The sequence below is a fragment of the Hoplias malabaricus genome, chromosome 15 (genome assembly GCF_029633855.1).
Source record: "Hoplias malabaricus isolate fHopMal1 chromosome 15, fHopMal1.hap1, whole genome shotgun sequence".
In the NCBI taxonomy this organism is placed as follows: Eukaryota; Metazoa; Chordata; class Actinopteri; order Characiformes; family Erythrinidae; genus Hoplias; species Hoplias malabaricus.
The window spans coordinates 7,448,212-7,472,118 of record NC_089814.1 but is presented as its reverse complement, the minus strand read 5'-3'; the positions used below and the strand labels follow the sequence as shown (position 1 = coordinate 7,472,118).

General features: G+C 41.8%; 1 protein-coding gene across 2 annotated transcripts in view; it reads left to right on the top strand.

Annotated features, from left to right (window-relative positions):
- Window positions 1–7,843: 7,843 nt before the first annotated feature.
- Window positions 7,844–23,907, top strand: part of atp2a2b (ATPase sarcoplasmic/endoplasmic reticulum Ca2+ transporting 2b) — a 38,204-nt gene continuing 22,140 nt past the window's right edge. For both annotated transcript variants that reach the window (XR_010795564.1, XM_066646764.1), the window contains exons 1-5: window positions 7,844–8,484; window positions 10,527–10,544; window positions 10,644–10,726; window positions 14,065–14,169; window positions 18,106–18,244. Coding sequence is in view for 1 of the 2 variants with exons in the window: in XM_066646764.1 (XP_066502861.1) it covers window positions 8,367–8,484; window positions 10,527–10,544; window positions 10,644–10,726; window positions 14,065–14,169; window positions 18,106–18,244 (463 nt within the window). In the remaining variant the exon portion in view is untranslated. The remainder of the gene's footprint in view (window positions 8,485–10,526; window positions 10,545–10,643; window positions 10,727–14,064; window positions 14,170–18,105; window positions 18,245–23,907) is intronic.

Below are 23,907 nucleotides of genomic sequence, written 5' to 3'. Positions count from 1 at the left end.
TTTTGCAAGCAAATATGAGTCAAAGAGAACATTTCTTCACTCAATACAGGTCTTTCACCACCTTACATACTTCATTCATTCATTCATAGTCTGTAACTGCTTATCCAGTTTAGGGTTGTGGTGCCTTCTGTTCATAATACTATGAAATGATTCAGGGAATCCAGGGAAAGACATTTCAGTGTAGTGCAAGGCCAGAAACCACTGCTGAATTTGAATTTTGAGCCCTCAGACAGCATTAGATAAGACACCATCATGGTACTGTGATAAACATAGCCACATGAGCTCAGGAATATGTTGAAAAACTGTTGGAACTTAACATGGTTCACTACTGCATCAAAGTTACACTCTGTTACAGACAGGTACATAAGATGTTACATAAGATGTTACATTAACTGATGTCCTGTTTTCAATGTACCATTGATGTAGAGGCCTATATTGAGATTTTAGTGGAATGTTTTTGAGGGAATGTTAATGAATGCATCATCATCATCATCATCATCACCATCATCATCTTTTCCGCTTGTCCATTTTAGGGTTGCGGTGGCATCAGAGCGAGCAAAGCCCAGACGTCTCTGTCCCCTGCAACTTCCATCAACTCCTTCTGGGGGGTCCCCAGGCGTTCCCAGGCCAGCTGGGAGATGGTGTGTCCTGGGTCTACCTCGAGGTCTTCTTCCAGTTGGTCGTGCCTGGTATATCTCCAGTGGAAGGTGTCCAGGAGGCATCCTTATCAGATGCCCGAACCACCTCAACTGGCACCCAACCTACGGTCAATTTCACTATGCCTCTTCCCAGCGCTCATGAACAAGAACCCCAGATACTTGAACTCCTTCACTTAGGGTAGGTTCTCACCCCCTACCAGCACCTTGGAGGTGCTGATCCGCACACCGACCGCTTCACACTCGACTGCAAACTGCTCAAGTGAATGCTGGAGGCCTCCGTACGAAGAAGCCAGAAGAACAACATCATCCACATACAGCAGAGATGCCACCTCCTGAGCCCCTCGATGGAAGCCTTCCTGTCCCAGGCTATACCTCGCCACCCTGTCCATGAATATCAGGATCAGGAGTGGAGACAAGGCTCAGCCCTGATGGAGTCCAATGCCCAAATTGAACAAGCTTAACTTAATGCCGAGGATGCGGACACAACTCAAACTCTGAGAGTACAAAGACCATACCTTGGCACCCCATACTCAGAAAGCACCTCCCACAGAATCTCTTGGGGAACACCATCACCTTAGTGACTTCAGCCAAAGAATCTGACACCCCAGACACTTCCGGCCCTACCTCCTGCACAGGAGGCGTGTCCCTCAGGTTTAGGAGTTCCTCAAAGTGCTCCTTCCAACTCCCAATTCCCAACTTCCAATACGCTCAGTCGAGTTCAGAGTTTCACCATCCTTACTGAGCACAGCTTGGACTTTGTCCCCCCTCCCCCTCCTGAGCTATCAGAGTGTTTCCCAGAACCTCTTTGAGGCCGCCCGGAAGTCATTCTCCATGGCCTCTCCAAACTCCTCCCATGCTCTGGATTTTACTTCAGCAACTGTCACTGCTGTAGCCTTTTTCGCCTGCCGGTACCCATCTGCAGAATCGGGAGTTCCTTGAGCCAGCCAAGCTCGAAAAGCCTCCTTCGTCCACTTGACAGCTTCCCTCACCCCTGGTGTCCACCAACAGGCTCTTGGGTTGCCACCATAACAGGCACAGACAAGCTTTTGACCACAGCTATATGCAGCTGCTTCCACAATGGAAGTCCGGAACAGGGTCCATTCAGACTCCATTCCCCCCACCTCCTCTGGAACATGTGAGATTTTAAATCCCTACGGACAGAGTCATCTGCCAACTTTTCCCAGCACAACCTCACTAAATGTTAGGGCTTACCAGGTCTGTCCGGCTGCTTTCCCTGCCATCGGATCCAACTCACCACCAGATGGTGATCAGTTGACAGCTCAGCCCCTCTGTTTACCTGAGTGTCCAAAACATAAGGCCTCAGATCAGAAGACACAACCACAAGGTCAATCATAGGGCTTTAGCCCAGGGTGCTCTGGTACCAAGTACACGTATGAGCAACCCTATGTTCGAACATGGGGTTTGTTATAGACAAACCATGACTAGTACAGCCACCAGCCGGGGACTTGTTAGTATCCCCACACCCCCCCCCAGCACCTCTCACCTTGTACAACTCCTGAGTAGGAGAGAGACCAACCCCTATCAAGGAGTTTGGTTCCAGAGCCCACACTGTGTGTAGAGGTGAGCCCAACTATATCTAGCTAGAATCTCTCAACCTCACGCACCAGCTCCAGCTCCTTCTCCCACAGTGAGGTTAGATACCACATGCCAAGGTCCAGGACGCTAGGGTCTCCTTCACCCCCGCTCTGTGGCCAATGGGCATTGCACCGCACCCCTACTCTGGATCTTGCAGGTGGTGAGCCCACATGATCTTCCCACGTTTCCTTTTCTGGCTGAGCCCGGCCAGGTCATGTGGGCTGCCCGGCCACCAGGCGCTCATTGTAGGACACTACCCCAGGCCTGGCTCCAGCAGAATGAATGCTTCAAGCAGTTCAAGCAAAACTGAGTAAAAAAAAAAAAAGAACACTTCCAGAAACACATTAAACACACAAACACTGGTATATCCCATATAATAAAAAAGCAGTTTTTTAGAATAGGATAATACTCCTATTATAGCAGTTGAAATGATGGGATTTCATTCTGAGCTGTCAAGCTTTTGTGTATTAGTGGTGTATTTTCTAAGTTTAACTTTTTATGAGCTGTGGAAAAAAGGTCATGCCTTAACCCATACCGTTAACAGCAAAAGCCTTATTGGCCTTTTTTGGATATATTTATCTGGGCTCCATTATCTTTCCTGGTACCAGCACAACCAATGCACTCCAGCACCAATATGCTCCAATTCATAAAGTATTGATTGGATGTTTGTATGTAATATCTCAAGAAGACGGCACTGACCGAAGCATTAAAAAAACAAGTGTGAAATGTAGGTTCATCTGCCTCTGTGACCATTAATTACCTGTTGACTAAAAGTTAGAGAAATGGGCTTGAGTCTGAACGATTGCAGGGGAGTGAAGCAGCAGTGCTTTCTCCTCCCTCAATATACACTGCAGAATTGCCCTTTTTGTAAGGCATCTAACATCTAGTGCATTTACGAGTTAAATGCAATAACACAATTTTGTTGCACTGCTGTGCAATGACAATATAAGCATATTTCATACTTTTCACAAGCTGAGAAAACGCATTCAGCCACTTTCTATCCTATCGTCTGTTTGTGGTGTGCCAGAATGGTTGCAGACTTGTGCTCTAAATTAATCCTTTGATTTGTTCCTGATTTGTCCTTTTAATCAGTATCACTCTGTGCACTGAAGCCTGGGAGCCTTATCACAGTATCCAAATATAACTGGTTTCTTCAACTCATTCCCAGCTGGTCTTTACAAGCAAATAGTATTCCTCTCTGAATCTGCCCATTGTGGGCAAGTTTTCAGTTGAGAATATGGGGCTGCTTTTAACAGTGGTTTTCATTTGCAGTCACATCATTTAAATAATTAAATAACAGTGGTGTTGACCAAGGTTTAAAAGCACATGTTCACTTACACTATATGTAACAATATGCTCAACAATTTTCCTTCTGAAATAAAGGGCATTAATAGAGGTTAATCTCGTTAGCCACAGTAAAAGCCCATTTTTGGAAAGACTTTATACTAGATATAAAACATTTATGTGAGGATTAAAACTTGGTGAGGTCAAATACTGATGCTGTATGCTTAGGTCTGGATCTAAAATACTTTTACAAACTGTTCCAAAAAGTGCATGGTCCTCCAAGAAACTGCAGCACAATCCTGTGGCATATATGCCCCTCTAGCAAACACTTGGATTTGGGTGTAGTGCACATTAAACAAATTAAAATACACATAAATATGTGGAAAAAAGATTTCCCAGCAGAACATGGCCTACAGCATTACACTGCACCCAGCACACACACACAGCCACTCACATGATGCAAAGATCTGGCAACCTTCTTCCACTCTTCTATGGTCCAGTTCTAATGCTCATGTGTGCAATGTGGGTGCTTCCTGTGGAGAAGTGTGGGCACTGTGACGTGTCTGCAGCTATACAGTCCCGTGCGAACTAAGCTTTGATGCATTGTGTGATCTGACATCTTTCTGTCAGGTCCAGCAGTAGCATTCTCAATTATTTTTACAGTTCTTTTGTGGCACTGGACCCTGTCCCTGTTGTTCATTGGTAGGCCTTCCTTGGACCACAATGGGCAGGTACTAACTGCTGTGTACTGGAAACACTCCACAAAATTTAGTCTTTCCAAGATATTCAGTTGTCTAACTAATACAATGTGGTACACATCAAAGTCCTTTGCTTCATAGTGACCTTAGGCTTCAATTCAAACAGCCCATTCTATTGTATTCTAATGCTTTTTATGGAGAGTATATAACTTGTGGGCGGCACGGTGGCGCAGCAGGTAGTGTCACACAGCTCCAGGGACCTGGAGGTTGTGGGTTTGATTCCTGCTCCGGGTGACTGTCTGTGAGAAGTGTGGTGTGTTCTCCCAGTGTCTGCGTGGGTTTCCTCTGGGTGACTGTCTGTGAGGAGTGTGGTGTTTTCTCTCTGTGTCTGCATGGGTTTCCTCCAGGTGACTGTCTGTGAGGAGTGTGGTGTGTTCTCTCTGTGTCTGCATGGGTTTCCTCCGGGTGACTGTCTGTGAGGAGTGTGGTGTGTTCTCCCTGTGTCTGCGTGGGTTTCCTCCGGGCGAATGTCTGTGAGGAGTGTGGTGTGTTCTCTCTGTGTCTGCGTGGGTTTCCTCCAGGTGACTGTCTGTGAGGAGTGTGGTGTGTTCTCTCTGTGTCTGCGTGGGTTTCCTCCAGGTGACTGTCTGTGAGGAGTGTGGTGTGTTCTCCCAGTGTCTGCGTGGGTTTCCTCTGGGTGACTGTCTGTGAGGAGTGTGGTGTGTTCTCTCTGTGTCTGCATGGGTTTCCTCCGGGTGACTGTCTGTGAGAAGTGTTGTGTGTTCTCCCAGTGTCGGCATGGGTTTCCTCCCACAGCCCCAAAACACACGTTGGTAGGTGGATTGGCGACACAAAAGTTTCCATAGGTGTGTGTGTGTGTGTGTGTGTGTTGCCCTGTGAAGGACTGGTGCCCCCTCCAGGGTTTGTTCCCGCCTTGCGCCCAATGATTCCAGGTAGGATTCTCTGGACCCACCGCGACCCTGAACTGGATAAACGCTTACAGATAATAAATATATAACTTGTGCCCAGTGGATTTAGCAATATTATTTTTATGACAGGGGGTGAATTACTGAATTACACTTAAGACAGTATATTACACTTACACTGTTCATATCTGAGATTGTACTAACAAATTATTCATTCATTGTCTGTAAGTAGGAACACACCCTGGAGGGGAGTACAAACAAATTAATTCATGATAATCTGTAATCTAAGAGCCATCACTGCTTTCATGAACTCCTTTTAATGTGTTTGATTTGTTCAATAGAAATTAATTTTACACACAGGGAAACTAACTGTTTTAGTTGCATTTAAGCTTATATGGAAAGCTGGTACTAACTGAGAGATTCTATTATGTACAGTATTTGGGATTCCATTTGTAGGAGCTGTTTATGGACCCAGTTATGACCTTCAATGAAGGAGTCTGTCTATTTAGGAACTGACAGGGCACTTACTGTGAACGCAACCATGTGACAGATTCACATGTCTCTTCTGTTCGGCACATGGCCTAAGACATTTTCCTAAATAATCTCTGGCAAATTTAAATATTTGTTGCAACAACATTATTTTTGTGGCCATTTTATTTTTTGTTGAATCTACAGCTGTGGTCCATCTGAAAGGGTGATATACTATTACGATTTATGACTTATATGAAATCATCTTAATAATTTAAGTTCTTATAGTTTCTAATATTTCTTTCAAGTTCAGGGTCGCAGTGAGCCCGGAGCCTATCCAGAATCACTGGGTGCAAGGCAGGAACACACCCTGTAGGGGGCACCAAGTCATTTGCAGGGCAACACACACTAACACATTCACTCACACACATTTACTCTTTGAGTAGCAAATCCACCTGTACACGTGTTTTTGGACCATGGGAGGAAACCAGAGCACCCGTAGGAAACCCAAATGGACACAGGGAGAACAGACTTTCCTCACAGAAAGTCAACCTGAGTGGGGTTGGAACTTGGTGTTTAAGTTGCCTCAAGGTTTCTCGACTATTTAAGAGTGCTGACTACCTGCTGCAGCACCGTGCCGCCCTATTTCCACTTTTCAAAAACCTAATACTTTTCTGGTTCTTTATACATCACAAACTGCTGCTTAGCACTGGGCCTAGTGAACCTGGATTTATATGTGTCTTCTCCAGAGCGTCCCATGAACTGCTTTAATATGGGAATAAGGAATGACATGCATGGTGGTGCAGCAGGGAGTGTCGCACTCACATAGCTCCAGGGACCTGGAGGTTGTGGTTTCGAGTCCCGCTCCGAGTGAATGACTGTGAGGAGTGTAGTGTCTTCTCTCTGTGTCCGCATGGGTTTCCTCTGGGTGATTGTCTGTGAGGAGTGTGATGTGTTCTCCCTGTGTCCGCATGGGTTTCCTCTGGGTTAGATTGTCTGTGAGGAGTGTGGTGTGTTCTCCCTGTGTCCGCGTAGGTTTCCTCTGGGTGATTGTCTGTGAGGAGTGTGGTGTGTTCTCCCTGTGTCCGCTTGGGTTTCCTCTGGGTGACTGTCTGTGAGGAGTGTGGTGTGTTCTCCCTGTGTCCACATGGGTTTCCTCTGGGTGCTCCGGTTTCCTGCAACAGTCCAAAAACACATGTTGGTAGGTGGATTGGCGACTCAAAAGTGTCCATAGGTGTGAGTGTTGCCCTGTGAAGGACTAGCGCCCCCTCCAGGGTGTGTTCCTGCCTTGTGCTGAGTGATTCCAGGTAGGGTCTGGACCGACTGTGACCCTGAACTGGATAAGGGTTACAGATAATGGTCTATGGTCTATTATGTATATGTTACTTTTAGCTGATGTGTCATAAATATTTTATACTGTAGTTTTTAGAGCAGAACCACGTGTTTAGTTTGTTACACTGTTACTTAGCAATAGGTAAAACTGAGAGAGAGACACACACACCATTTAAACATCATTTAAACAATGCTACAAATTTACTTGGAATAAAATCTTTTTACATTGATTTACATTGAAAGTTAAGAAGATTTCTGTCACCCCCGATGCCACTAAAACTGAAAGGGTGAGGAAAAGCATAAGTATGCTTCCACTAAGAAATGTAATGTCAACCACTGCTTTCTTTTAACACGGCAACTAATGAAACATCATTGGGCAGCCCAGCACACCAGAGGAGAGATCCTACTGCCTAGGTGTGTCAGATCAGCTAATACTAGTTGATGACCGGAGCAATGAGGCCCGTCCACCCATCCAAAGAGCAGCCAATTATACTTTTATGATTCTAGGTCTTGGGTGGCTGAGCGACACGCTGGGAATCAAATCAGAGCTCTATTCTTAATGCTTAATTAGTCACTCGAACCCAGGACTTGAACCCACAACCTCCAGGTCCCTGGAGCTGTGTAACTGCGACACTACCTGCTGCACCACCATGCCGCCCTTCAAATATAATATTGATGTATTTTATTTAGGTATTTGTTTGTTACATTTTGACACAGCATAACTGCCAGGTAGTATTGTCATTTTATGTAAAAGTCGTGACATCCAACTCCATTGAAGCGTAGGTTTAATGATTTCTGCTTGCTCTGTGAATCGAATGCTCAATTGGTTGAAAAGTACCGGCTCATGGGATTCGATTCTACCGGGTGAATCGTTGAACCGAAGAGCCCCTGAAAGCAACGTGGTGGGGGAACCTCAGCCAATGAGCGCTTTCCACATGCGGCACTGGGAGAGGGGTCGGCGGAGGAGGAGAGAGGCGGAATGGTGATGGTTCTGGAGGCATTAGTAACGAAAAACTGATTCACCCCGTACTGTAACTGCTCCAGCTTTTCGGCAAGGGACGCGTTTCACGAATCGTCGAGTAATCGAGTCTTCAATGAGAGCCGTTAGTTAGTCAGGACTGGGAGCCATTTAAAAACTTATGTTAACGATATTCATCGTTAGTCGACGCTATCCGACGGCAGCTCTTGTTACCGGTTGTGTAACGTTAACGTTACTTACGTTTTGTATTGAGGTTTCCGTTGTAAGATCATAGCAACGGACTTTGGCTGGAAACGGCCGTTCGTTTTTCAGCATTTACGCTACGTTTAAATCCTGTTGAATTTAAACAGTTTTTCGGATCTGGGGACTGGTTCAAAAAAATCGGGCGGTTTTTAAATACCTTTTTAAAACGCCGTCCAGCACGATGGAGAACGCGCATACGAAAACGGTGGAAGAAGTTTACAGCTACTTTAACGTGAACGAGAGCACCGGCTTGAGCGTCGACCAGGTGAAGCGGCAGAAAGAGAAATGGGGGACGAATGGTGAGTCATCGAAGCCGGCCACTTAGCCGCCGAGCTACCGCTAACGTGTGTGGAAGAGACTGAAGACTAGCATACTGTTTTCTCTCGTTTCATACAACGAGCTCATTATTAATACACACATACGGAATCTTTGTGTTTACTGTGTTATAGATGCAGTTTAATAAAAACTCAAATTGCTTTATTAACCTGCTTATTTGGAAGTATCAGTTCCACCTTAAATGTACAGCGGTTGCATTCTGGCGCTTCGAGGCCATTCCATGTTACCACAGCGTATTTAAGGTGGACTTCAAAATTCCAAAGAACAAGTCAAACTTAAGCTCTTTGAAGTTATTTCCACAAAGCAGAATTTCTTATTTAGTAAGATTATTTAAGCCCAGAGTTGAGGACTGTCTATAGAAATATCAGACAGCTCTTTTCCTAATGAAGGTGCCTGTCCTGGGCTTGAGTTATCACTGAAAATACCCTCTTGGTGTTAATTAGCCGGCTTGGCTAAAGTTTAGCTCCGAGGCCTCCTTCAGAGACCGGTGTAGAGCTAAAGTTACCCAAGAAAGAAATGGAGAACAAAAAAAGGTAGAGAAAATGAAATGAAAGTGTGACGTGAGTTGCCGTCCAAGAGTTGCGACAGCATGGATCTGAATGTGAGTAAGAACAGGCAGAACGTGGTTTAAAGTTCAGTCAGAAATCTACAGTGGTGTACAGTGCATTGAGCAATCAACAGTGGTGTTCACTACAATAAGATCTGTGGACGGTTCAGAACATTGATAAATCGTACGTGGTGTGCAGTGAGACATCTACAGTGGATATAGAACAGTGATACATTTGAAGTGTACAGTGTATTGAGAAATGTGAAGAGGTGTACAGTAGGCCTGTCACAATAACCATTTTTTGGGTTCTATATATATATATATATATATGTGTGTATAGTCCGAGAAATAACTGTGATAAACAATATTTTTTCATTTAAGCCACTTATATATGACACACACTATCGCTATTTTCAAACAAAGCCACATAATGGCTCCAAAATAGAGACCAGAGACAAGCACGGGGCAGAACAGAGTAACTGGCTAAAATCATGCGTACACGCTTGCGTAGGCAAACATACCAGGAAACACACTGGGCAATATTGAGGTCAGCACAAATGACTGAGGAACTGTCCATATATTGTATGATATATCGACAATGTAATTATTGTCAGAGGACTAGTGTACAGTGCACTGAAATCTGCAATGGTATAGAGTGCAGTAAGAAATGTAAGGGGCTATGTGGCTATGTAAGTAAATGTAAGATCTCGGGGTAAGAAAAAACATTTAGATTTCCTTAAAACATAATTTGTCATTTTTTCCCTCAGTTTACTAACTATAGTTTCGCTTTATTTGTGTTTATTCATGTCTTCCCCTCCTTATTTAAAGAAAATGTGGCTGTGTTTTGAAAGAGCTTTGTTAAAGGTCTCTTACAGTCAAATGTTTAACTTTGTTAACATGTCTGTGGGGTTTTGCTCAATGCGTATTATGAATGAAATAATAAAAAAAACATCATATGAGCAGTGTTTCAAAGTCTAGTGGGTGTTATATTAAATTGAGGGAATGTTTTGAGCCTCTATATATTGTTGTCATCTACCTTTACACTAGAGATTAGGCTTCCTGTAAAAAAATAAAATTAATTACACATATATATAGATTGTTGTAATTATTGTTTCCAGTGTTACAAAGCTAGATAATGCAACCTACGTAGTTGGTTAATTAAAATATTCACTGTGAAATCCCTTTGAACCACATATGCGTCCACTTCTTTAATTGTAAAACCTTCTCTTTTGGGTCACGTCAATATTGTGACCTCATTAACTCTGAATGCTAATGTTGAGCCTTTTATTATGTAGAATTGTGGACATGCGTAATTGGCAGTGCAATTCCAAGCCTGGACCTTTTTTCATCATTCGCAATATTACCTTCACATTTGGTTCAAAACCCTTTTCCTTAGATACATTTTTATTCTGAGTATGTTTCTACAAAACTAATGCGTTCTCTCTTTTTGCATTGCAGAATTGCCAGCAGAAGAAGGTAGGCCTAAGTCTTTTGTCTTTGCTCTGACTATTCAGATGCTTATTTATGGCAATTCTGTTATCCATTCTTATGCAATCATGTCTCCTTTTCTTGTAGGAAAGTCACTGTGGGAGCTCGTCGTTGAACAGTTTGAGGACCTTTTAGTCAGGATTCTTCTTCTAGCAGCATGTATATCTTTTGTAAGTACTGTATTTGAAGCTTAAATGAAGAAAAACATGTTTGTGGCCATATTTATCAATTCAAGACTGGCAGTTCTTTTAATTTTATTGAACACACCGCTTTGCTCGATCGGCCTGTGTTTATTTGTGACTCTTATGTCATTGTCGTAATAAACAATTCAGAATATTTCTGGAGACAATGTAGTTCCTGTGGAGAACAGATATTATGAATGCACTTTGAAGTCATTCATTCACTCACCATTGTAAATGTTCCCTGTCAGGTATTTATTACTGAATATATTTAATACAGTTAACAACACAGTTTTTAATTTTGAGAATCAATAACCTGCTCACAGCTGTCCATCTGGCCTACAAACTGAGGAGACTGTTGTAGTGTGTGTGACAACATCCATGGAAGTAATGATAGCTAATAATGTGATTTACAGGCTCTTCTCTGTTCCAGGGCTAAGTTTGATTGTTGGAATGAGAGGCATAGTGTTAGTTTAAGAGGGCTTAGGAAGCCAGCCCTGTCTGGAATGGTGTGAACAGCATATTAGATTAGTATCCTGTGTGTTACTCACTCAGTAACATTACCCGGCCACTCTCTGTTGGCCCTACAAACATCCTGTTGTGGGCCTCATAGCTCCGTTCCAATTGCAATGTTTGTTACGACGACACCAGGCTTATTATCCTAATGAATGCATTGGCAGGACACAAATAAGCAAGGGAAAATCATAGACTTTGTGAATGATAGGCATGCCAGTGTAGTGTTTAACCTCCGTGACCTCTTTCTCCTCCTTCCGCTTTGGCACTTGCTGTACAGATATCTCTGGCAGGGAGCAGGGTGATGATAGCCTGGAATCTGGCCTGTAAATCAGTCACATGGTCCTACACACACACACTCTCTTTTCCTCTGCTGTTCCTTTCCCTCTGGTTTTCCCAAGGGAGATGTTCAGTCAGCACATTGTGCCCTATTGCTGCTAACAGCAGTTCCTTAAATGATGTGAGAGTGCCGATCCCCTGACCTCGACCTGTTTATAATCACAGTCTGTTAATATAGTTGGAGTAGCATCTTATCTAAATAATGACCCCCCCCCCAAGTGTTTATAAGTGTAATACCCATTTTTCCTATGTTTCCCATAAGTCAAACACAGTTCTGTCTTAATGAAACACCTGTGACATGCTTTGGTAAAATACCACAAGGTGGTACAACACAGCATCAACAACACAGCATCATTTTTGAACAACCCTTTTCAAAATGACAGCTGTGAGCACCTTTTCCTTAAATTAAAAGTCTTTAGTCTCTTATTATATTGTTCTTCTGCCTCAGTTCTATAATTCCATCCATGTTCTTGGGATTGCCTTCTTTTATATTTAAACCCAAGGCAACACACAAAATTAACATGCCCGAGACTGAATTAACATCCAAGGTTTTTTTGATACCACCACCAGCAAAGTTAGGTAAGTGACATCGTATATTGGCCTGGCAATCATTTTGAAGACATCATATTCTGTTATGGGCTATTGGGGGGGACAGAACCCTAATGTGAGAACTGAACCAGACACAGAGCTGGGCAAATTGAAAAATAGATGTAATACTGGCTATTAACTTGTGCTTCGAGTGATGTTTTCAGGTCTCTGTTTCGAAGATCTTATAGCTTGTCTTGCATTTCTTTTTACAGGTTTACATGAAGCTTTGGCTTGCAGTTGTTCTCAGTCATAACACTGAGAGCTTAAAGCTTAGGTGCACCTTGCTGGTTGATGTTCATGTTGGTTTTGGTTTTTAAATCTATTTAAATGCAGTGGGGAGCTGAGCTTCTTAAAAAAATCCTCCCAATTAGTGTTATTTTGTGTCTCTGGACTTTGAAGTAGGTTATAGGCAGCTGGCATAGGGGAATACTATGTGACATAGTTGTAGAGCGGCCTAGATTATTGCCGTGAAACTCACATACCAACAGAAGATATAAAGTTTATTAATTATTTGCCACCGGCACCGGGTAATTATCAGCAACCGTACAGTCTACAGTGTCTGAAGTGTTTATCAGTCGCGATGAATATCATGCCCACAGATAATCTGTTGTGTGGATTCCATAACACAAGTGGTGCTAATTTTATCCACAGAAGCCCAAGTTCTTCTGCTCTTGCAGAGGTTTATTTTATTGACACAGTCAGTTATTTACTGTTGTTTCATCACATCTTTAATGATTTATTTAGATTATTTAGTTTCCTTCCATTAGATCTGAAGACAATGGCCATGTACGGTAACAGGAATGAACTTAACTGATACAAAAGGACATTATATTAACCTCTGTACAATTAGGTTCTGCAGTGTCCTAATTGGTCATTTTATAGGCCATTATAGAAAGGTCATGTTTACTAAATGTTGAAGGGAGCAGGTTTTCTGTTCTATTGTCTACGAAAAAGTTTTATTATTATTATTATATTCAATCTGTTGATTTGAGTAATAAATTTTGCACCTAAACCATTTTTATTATTCAATCCTTTTAAATGGTAAAATTCATCTGTTGTAAAATGCAACCTTTGCTGACACATTTGTACACACAGACAGACTTGTATAATGTACATAATAAAGCATTGCCAACGAAGGACAGGCTCCGCAGTGACCGTATTTTAATGTATGCTTACCATGTCCAATTCCAAGTGTAGGTATAAAGTCTCTTACTGTGATCTCTGGAGTGGATTGCCATTTGTGAGCCATAACTTTCAACCTCAGTTTACTCAGGTTACTTTTTTTTTTTTTTTTGTGGCCGGATGCAATCACCTTTCTAAACATTTGGACATTTATAAATTAGTTGTTTTACACAAATGTACCAATATTATTTTTGTTTAAGGTTCATGTTGAATTACCCCTCATCTAGTAGACCCACATCACAGTACTGCAGCAGAGAGTGACCATCCTCTCTCTCCCCAGCATTGAGAGATACGTAATGAGCGTCAATGTCCACCTCAATTTAAATGGATGTCCAGCTGGACGGAGTACTGGCTTTGTCTGTTCCAGGCCTGCAGGAGAGCATGCATTAAACATAACTCACGTCATTAAGTAGCTGACAGCAAGCTTACAGAAACCACAGTCATGCTTCTTGATAAAGGGCGACATGCCCAGGGTACAAAATCTGTGATGCAGCAGGCCTCCTGCTTGTCCTAACACATTTTCAGCCTCCATTGTCTCCCTCTGAAATTGCTCAGATGCTGTGATGCACAGTGTAATGATTTTGCTTATAAAATTAATTTGAAGCTGAGCACGAGCATGTGGTCGTATAATAAGTTAAAGGCATAATCTTGTAATCAGTGTTTGACAGATGTTCTTCATAAATTTTCTTTATTTTATTCCTCTCTAGGTACTGGCCTGGTTTGAAGAAGGAGAAGAGACCATTACGGCTTTTGTGGAGCCTTTTGTAATATTGCTAATTCTTATAGCCAACGCTATTGTAGGGGTCTGGCAAGTAAGTGCACCTCTCTTCCCTCCGGTTTGGCATTTAATCTAGTGGGAAATAAACCATGGTCAAGTTCTTCCAGTACATCAGTCTAAATGAAACATTTTATAATATATAGAAGTGTAAAGGCCTGAATATTTCAGAACATGAAACCTGAGCTAGAAATTGATAGATACAGCCAATACAAGCATGTTGTCTGCTAGTATGTTATTGTTGTGAGCCCACATGTAATACGGTTTAGAACAATACTTAGTGTTCCTAAAATTAACTGACCTGCAGTTTCATCATATCATTCTGACATCATAATTACATCTTACAATCATTGCTTTTTTTTTTGTTGAAATTATGCCCCCCTTCATAATAAGCCAGCTTCATAATGCACTTACATAATGCACCTGTAAATCTAGAGTCTACCTCTGTGCAACACTAGTCTCTAGATTTACAGTTGTAAGTGTATTATGAAGTTGGCTGGAGTTGGGTTGTGTACGAGCCAGGTATTGTACGGTGAATATTGATGGATGAAAACATACATAAAAATGCATCCTGCTTTGGAAACTCTGAATAATGGCAGCAGTTAAAGTATGTGGATTGAGTTGTAGTAACTTTTTGACATATAGTTGCTGTCAAATGAAAATTATGTATCTCTAAAATAGCAACTTTTACAAAAAGGAAACAGCTTTAACTTTCATTGGACATCAATATAAAAATAATTTATTCAAGGAAAATTTGTGTTGGTCCATTCATCATTAATTTTTCAATGTGAAGGTGTTGTAAACTAAATTTTGACGAAAATGTAGAGGCCCCCCTCCCCCAGGTCTACTTCGTTGTGCGCTGAAATGTATGTTTTTGTTATGTTCCTTTTTTGGAATGAAATTAGCCTTGTTATGGAAATGAAAACACATGGATGCCTCCTTTCTCGTCTTAAGATAGCTCTGGCTTCCCAGTGGATCCCCAGCGTAGAACTGAGGGCCTATTTTCTAAGGCACCTCCCAGTGGCCCTGAAACCCATGTCCCATTTTCCTCTCTTTATCATTTTATTTTAGCCACCATTCATTACAGAGACTGACCTGAGAATTCCCAGCCTTCACCTCTCCAAATGGCCAAGGCTACTCCTTAAAGATTAAAAAAAGCTCTGTGACACTGGGCCTTTAGCATCACATGCCTCAATTGTGTGTTGTCGCTCATATATCAGTTAGGACATTTTAACCTACAGAACCAGGTTTTCCTGTAATTGATGGAAAAGACTCCCCCTGGTGTGTGGACATATAACTGGGCTCATAACCTATAAGGACAGGCTTAATATAATTTTTATTGTTAGCATGTACTTTTCTTCAGGCCAAATATGTCATGGGTTTGATGACCCAAGCCTTTGGATACAGCACACTCTGCTGCTTCCAATACATGATATTTTTATAAAATGTAGAAACGGAAACACTGATGAGCAGATATTTTATCACAGTTAAATCATCTTCTAAATGTTTTGCTCTTCGCTTGTACTGTAAATACATGTTTGAGTACCAGTTTGAAATATTGGTCATAGCTAAACATATATAAGACTACTTATATATGTGGCAAATAAGACTACTGTCCTCAAACAATTTCCCATTGCATGAGAGCTTTGTAAACTTTATGCAGGTTCTTAGAGTCTTTGGGGAGTCTAGACTGGAGACTAGTGGCTTGCATGCTGTACGGGATGTGGAGCTAATTATCCTTCTCCCTTTGTAAGCACTTTTTGCTCTGGCAATTGACTCTCGTCTCTGAGAATGCCTCTCTACACACCTCTGAAGCTGCGTCTGGAGATTTCTGAACGTATTCAGTGTCCAAAGTAAATATATTTGCCTGTTTCTCAGCAACAAATCCAGGAACTGCTGCTAAGGGACAAAGGTTATTTTACTCATTGTCTATCTCTTCATTCATTGGTTTTTGTAATGTCCTATCAGAGGCTATATATAGGAGGCTGTGGAGTGAATGATAACTCATGCCTCATTATTTTTCGTATGTTTGATATCTATATTATCTTAATCTTTGGAGGTGTTGTAAGACTTTAACAGAATAAAAGTAAAATGGCCTCACGTTGTCTTTTTAAAAACATTATTATTATTAATAGGGGACTGTCAGTGTATATACTATTCAAATTTGTGATGTATTTTGTACCAGTGCCTTTTTATGTCCCAAGTGTAAATGTTTACCCCTAGTACCATTTCTTTATTTATTAATAATGATTACTTTTTGAAGCAAGTTGCGCATGCATGTTTTACAAGCTGTGTGAAACCATGAAACTGTAAACGATGCTGACACGTGATAGCAGTTTGTTTTAACTGAAAATAGGCAGTGTTGGTTTCTGTTAGTTAGGAACAGTGTCATTTTGTGATGCTGTTGCAGGGACAAATATAGTGAGAATGTTAGTTAGTTGAATGACTGCTTTTGGCTTTGTTTCTTGATCTTATTTGTTCTGATCTTTATCCAGACCACAGCTCTTTGCAACCCCATTAGAGCACTTATCTGCAGTCCGTTTTTATTATGTGAAAATGCTGGGGCTTTCGACCTGCTGCTTGTAAAAACAAAATTCTCTACTTGGCCATTTCCAGCCACATCCGGCCACAGTTTGTGAACAACCATGTTTCTTAGATAATTTCTTTTCTTTTTTTTTTTCATTTGTTTTTTCTGTGTGACTTATTTATACTGAATTGAAAGAGGCGTAACATGCTCTGGGTGTTCTTTAGTGAATGCTTTTCTGAGTCCTTATGCAACAAAAACTATAACCACCCCATCTGTTCTTATTATAGTATTTCCGGCAAAGTTAGCCACAACCTGTGTTGCTTTATTTTTGTCAATGACTCTTGTTTCCTTCCATCATGGTCTTACTGGGCTAGGGCTGAAAGGTTAGTTGTTTTTATCTAGAAATTGCAGTTTGAAAGAGCAGTTTTTATCATATCGAGCTGGAATAATGGCTCTTCTGCTCGGGCTTCGGAGGAGTTAGACCAGTCAGAAACAACCATGAACTGTCTGCTGTATTCATGACAGCATGACCACAAACAACCATTCAGCACTACTAATTACACAAATAATAGATTGAGAGTTTTTGGGCAGCAGAATGACAAAATGTCAGCTAAAAAAAAAAAACAAAACGTATGTATTTGTGTTTACCCCCACAAAACAGTTTTCAGTTTTTGCCACAACAGTTTTGGTCTTGTATTCGTGTGTTCAAAACCTGTAATGCATGTTTTCAGAAATATTTAGAATTTCGCTGCAGGTGTGTGCCTGTGCCTTCTCACCTCACCAAATATTCTGTTTATTCAACATGGAGGTCCATAGGGGTTTGATCCCAAAGATTGCTTCTCATTGCTTTAGTGCTAGCTAGAACTGTTTGCTTGGAACGAATGCTTTGCGTCCCCCGTCATGTGTAAGAGGCCAACAGAAGCCTCCTGCCAAAAAGTGCTGGCAAGTCGGCTGCCACCAGCCAGTGAGTCCCTAAGGATTGATTGCAGTGTAAGCTAAAGGTCATGTTCAACAGACTGTTTAGTTTTGGGATAGTGCAAAGAGGGGTGGGGGGAATTCTCCTAAATCATTACTGATGGCGCACTGTGACATTTCTTAGATGGAGCAAGAAAGTAATTCCCATGATTGGGCTGCGTGGCTTGCCCTTGCATTGTTTGACCAACTGGGAGATAAGCCCTCTAATTAAGGTTAATGGCTAACTATTTTTGGCACTTGGCTTTTGTTGGCATTCGTCATGAATCAGGCCTTCCAGGATCTTAAAACCTGATGACAGAAGTCTAATGTTCCTCCAGCCTAAATGAGACTAAGTTACTTGTGATTGGCTCTCTGTCGTTCTCCACGGTATTAGCATTTGGTCTCCCACGCCTACGGAGAATTTGTAGGCAAGTGTATACTGCGAAACCTTTAATTCTTTCATTCACTGTTTGCCCTGATTTGTGCTTGCAGGAGCGAAATGCAGAAAATGCCATAGAGGCCCTCAAGGAGTATGAGCCCGAGATGGGCAAAGTCTATCGGCAAGACAGGAAGAGTGTGCAGAGGATCAAAGCCAGAGATATTGTGCCTGGAGACATTGTGGAAGTTGCTGGTAAGAATCTCCATTTTTAAAACCCTTTCTTATTACATTTCAGAGCCCTGAGTTATTTTAAATCATCCAGTGAATGGAAACAGTATCTAACTAGCATTGCCAGCTGTCATCGTACAACCCAGATGGCCTCTGTCTGTGCTGAGAGGTGTTGGGTTACCTGCGGTGTAGCTTTACAGTGCTCACACCATTATCTTAATCACCGGGCAGCACTGGGTGTGTCCATGTGTACAGTTCTAGATAAAGTGCCATCATAAAACGTGCCTAGACATGAGAGATGGTCTGATCAAAGCTCTGCGTCATCGCTGCTGCAGAAGGAACATCTCACCCACGACTCTGTTGCGTTTGTCAAAACTGCTTGGCACCGACTGCAGTAAGGGATTGCTTAGTCTCCTCCTTTTTCTCAGTGAAAAGGTAGAGCTAACTGTGTAGGAAATAAATTGTTTTTCCTTTCAAGAGTAAAATGATTGGTTGCCATAGGTCAGTCTCCTGTGTCTGTTCTAGGCCTCTGTAGTATCGTTTTTATATTGTAAAGGTTGTCTGAGGGAGTATCAGCACTGCACCTTGCCCTGTATTTTCCCTCCCTTGCCACATGAGATAATGATTACCTTTTTAGGTTTCTTTTCTTATAGTTTTTTTCAGTGACTGCCTTATTAACACCTTGTCTGTTAAGTTAGGCCCTAAAGGGCAACAGTTTCCTCACACAATTACTCTCACTTTTACATATGCAGGTGCCTCTTAGACCACGTGGAAATGTTTGTTTCAGTTGTGGGTAAATATACTTAACTGTATGGTTGGGTGCTTAAAAAAAAGCCTGAATAAATGAGCTGGTAAAATTAAAAGAGGGAAAATAAATATGAAGAGAAGCAAGATACATTTAACTTGAAGATTTACCAAGAATTACATTTTTAAAATTCAAGTAATGCATTTTACATATTGCTCAAACCTTTTATTTACACACTACAGGGGGTCCTCGACTTACGACGTTGATCCGTTCCTACGTCGCGTCGTAAACCGATTTTCGGTGCAAATCTGAACATACGTACATACTGTACATAAATAACATACTGTAAGCACTTATCCTATCCTAACACCTATCCTCCTCGGTCTCGGGCCGCGCAAGCGTGTATTTTTCCACCGCGTAACCGTGTATTCTTCCGCTGCGCACACCAAACACGAAGTTCGCATTACGACGTTTACGACGCAAAACAACTTAAGTTGAAACATGGCTTTATACAGTAAATGGGAGATGTCGTAACCACGAAACATCGTAACTCAGGACTGACGTAACCCGAGGTCCTCCTGTAATTCCAATTTAATTTGATTAAGTAGGTTCTCTTTTTCATAAATCTTTTGTATTCTAGAACAGTTCTCAAACTTTAATATGGGGCCCCCTTTGTGGATGTGAAGTGCCACTGCGCCCCCATCAGTATGTTCCGTGAATCCATATTTTATATAGGTCTTTTATATTAGATCTTTTTTTTTTTTTTTTTTTTATTATTATATAGGAATTTTATTTTTTTGGAGCTAGGCTCTTATTTAACACTACTTTCAACTGATGGACCAGGCCCCTGTCTTACCAGAATGTTGTCCATTTTGCTAGTCTTGGATCACGTTTTAAGTTATGGCCAAATAAGTTAAAGATAAATGGACATAACTGAAAGTTATAAAATAGAGATACAACCTCTAATGCTTTTCTGCGGCCCCCAGTTTGAGAACGGCTGCTCTAAATGTACTGACAATATACACATTATGTTCCGAAAGACAGTGTACTTTTCCTAAAACATGAAAGCAGCGTGTTGCTTTGCCCTACTCCAGGACAGTTTAACAAGCGTAGCTTCCTTAATTTTTTATCATAATGGTAAAGAACTTTGTATTTGGCAGTGTTGCTGCTGCTTTTGCTCTAGGAATTGATATAATCTAGCCTAATGTGTCACCAGAACAAGGATCTGTGCCTTTATTTATTTTTTATTTTTTTGCTTTATCACCCTGGTGATTCTGGTTTTGTGAAAACTACATGTTTGTCACAAATCACACATTTCTTATGACTGTATAACTGGAGAAAAAAAACGCTGGAACATTGAGTGTGTCTGAAATTTAGAAGTTATATTTCCTGATGCCTTTCCTGTGTAATATTGGCACCTTGAAAGCATTTTTGATATTTTCCTTTAATGATTAATTGTCACATCTTATAAAGTGTCAGCACCAGTGATGAATGTCCTGCAACAGATTCTAACTTGCTGTTGGAATTAAAATCAAGCAAGCAGTGTTGGAAAACTTTTGAAATGATGCCCATAGGTTTTGTCATGTGTCTTGTTCCTTATTTAAGTACCTAGACTTTGTGTGGGAGCAGAAACAGTTGTGCAGTCCCTATTCAGGCCAGAAGAAGCTTATTCACCAGGACATGTGTGCTGTAATGAGACGGATACGAATGTGGTGATGTAGCTGTGCTTAGTCATGATGAGATGGAACAGGTGAGAAGGAGAGGGAGAGAGTTGCTAGTTACAGAAGGCCTCCATCAGCAAGGCGAGGATTGGAGAAGCTATTGTGCTTAAGCATCTGTGCTAATGACTAATCCACTCCAGGAAAGGCCCATATATACTTCTGTGCTGACTCCACGCAGAGCCTACGCCGTTGTGAGATGTTGGAGTCTGCGTCACTCTGCATTTACACCGGCACACCACTAGGGCTGATTCTCAAACATCTTCCTCTATACTGTGTAGTACACAATGTAGTGGTGTAGTAGAATTACTTTTGTAAATCTTTAAAGTGCAATATTTAGGGAATAGGTCATTGTTTAGAACAAAGCACAGTTTGCACAAAGTTCCAGGAAAGAAATACAAAACCAGCACGTTTTTCCTGCATGCTCCTGCTTCTCAGAGTTATTTTTTTTTCCCGGGGACTTCCTGGACAACATTTTTATTCATCCCTGATGTCTACGTCTGAGAAAATCTCTCGCTATGAATTTGCAGCTGTCTGCGGTTTATATAGTGTGGAGAAGAAGAGTTCATGTTCCTGTACTACTTCGGTTCAATATAAACAATGTCCATCATACTACTGACCAATCACAGTCGTTGCGGTATGCGTTGACGCAAACGCTTAGTTACATTTTATGGAGACGTGTGCGTCAGGCTACGCTGTAGGGTCCACGTCAACACGTTGCCTTTGACGTAGGTTGGACGCGTAAGTATAAATTTGGCTTAACACTACCAGGTGAATTAGCATGTTGTGTAAAGTTAGAGGAGGACCACCAAGGGGTGCAGGGTCAAACTAAATGTAGAACTCCCCACACAGAGTCTCTGAGGGTGAGTGGCTACAATACTCGGCACACAGCTATCAGTGATTAAAGCCTGAAAAAGGAAGACGACGTCCCCACAGGCTAAAAAGTCTGGTCTTTTTCAAGGCAAGCTTTCACCCGCTTCATCAGTCTCCTCCAATTTGGACTGGTCATCAGCCCCTCCTCCGTCACTGCCAGTGCTGTCTGCAGAGAGAGTATTATGTTTTTTTCCACCTTGAAAACTAGAGATGGATGGAGAATTTTGATTAATTTCTGAACCCACTGCCTGGGTGAAGATTAAGACTGGGACTGCTGCAGAAGGATAGGACAAACATGATGATGATGAAATGAATGAAAGGAGAACAGGGGATATATTTATAAAGAATTAAGTAATGTTAAGAAGTCATAAAGAAAAAATGCACACATGCTTCTCTGCTTTCATATGATCTGCATTTCAGAGAACTAGTCTCGGATCAGTTCTTCAGTTTGTATTCTGGTCAATTACAGTAAAGATTAGCCATAAGAGCCAGTGGTGATGTCACAGACCATTTATAAGGTCTGGAAAGTTCCCTGCCCAGCTTTATCCATCACTTTATATCATGACGTCGTATTGGATGCAGTCACTTAACAGTTTATGAATGTGTACATGTGACCTCATTTAAAGGATGACGGTGTGTTTGGTGAGTTGATGGAGACCATAGAAATGCTTGTCCTATATTACATAAGACACATTCTGATACTATTTTAAGAACAAATTTAAGTTACAATGTGATTGTTTTGATGATCGCTACATTTGGATTTTAACGCAAATATGTAGTTACTAAATACAGCAGGAAATGTGTGAAAAATGTGTTCAATTTTTTCTTTTCTTTGGACTGTTTTTATATTTCAAAACAATTGCTGTTGTGGCAAACTGAGTCTGGGCTCTCAGGGGTTAAATTACTCTTAGATCTGCAGGTCATGTTATGACCTGTAATTTTAAAGGTTTGTTAAATTGCTCATCCAGTATTTCTTCTGAATTAAGATCTCTAACACCGTAACAACTCATCCCAGAAGCACTGGCTGCAGCTCCTTCACTCCAGAGAACTTACTTCCATTGCTTCACATGTAAAACCTTGGAGGATTTATATTCCTATACCCCAAGCTTTGTATTAGACCCATAGGCTTATGTGCAGCTGCTTCATAGCATACTATTTCTTGACAGTGCTTTTCAGTGGCAATTTATAAAAGCTGTTTGCGCACAATTAAACTTCTGCAACAATATGTGCTCCTTACAGTAACTGAATTCTGTCATTAGAAGGGGTGTCTGCAAAGATTGGACGTTTATGTATTATGTACATTTGTGTTTCTGCTTTCTGAGCTTGGTATTTCAGGAGACATTTCTTAGGTGTCATCTGTGGCTTAGCTTGGAGGTCAGTGACCCATCCTGCTGCAGATGCTGTGTGGTTTTAAAGCAGTTGTGATCTTGCCGAGTCCTTTCCGGTGCCTGGTGAGCTCTGCTCTTTGCTTTATCTTCTGAGCTTCTGCATCACTCTGGGAACAACCTGCAAGACAGAAAGGAGAGCTGGTCCTTTTGCTTTTTTGCTCAACTACCTCTTGGTGACAAGATAAAATCACCACATTTGCCTTTGCTTGGTCTGTGTGAGGCGGCACGGTGGCGCAGCAGGTAGTGTCGCAGTCACACAGCTCCAGGGGCCTGGAGGTTGTGGGTTCGATTCCAGCTCCGGGTGACTGTCTGTGAGGAGTTGGTGTGTTCTCCCCGTGTCCGCGTGGGTTTCCTCCGGGTGCTCCGGTTTCCTCCCACAGTCCAAAAACACACGTTGCAGGTGGATCGGCGACTCCAAAGTGTCCGTAAATGTGTGTGTGTCTGTGTTGCCCTGTGAAGGACTGGCGTCCCCTCCAGGGTGTATTCCCGCCTTGCGCCCGATGATTCCAGGTAGGCTCTGGACCCCCGCGACCCTAAATTGGATAAGCGGTTACAGATAATGGATGGATGGATGGATGGTCTGTGTGATCATGTGTGGCACAAGCCAAACACAGGGACTGGCGTGTGCAGTGGTGTATTAATCTTCACAGAATCTATTCTTTTTTTTTTTTTTTTTTTTTTTTTTAATGCAAACATGGGCATAAGATTTTTTAATGCTATGCTATTAGCATGTTTTAGAGAAGGAAACTAGCTAAGGGGGGAAAAAGGAAGTAGGTCTGTAGATTTATCAGCTTCTTTTGTCCTTTTCTCATCCAGTACTCCTGCATGAGAAGGGTTGTCTGTGAAGGAGCGTAATGCAGCCTTTCATCCAGTAGTTGACTTGCAGCAGCTCAAGGCAAAGCGTCATTGCTGAATAGCGCATCTGAATAGCTGCAATGATAAACAGCAGCACTTTTTTTCACT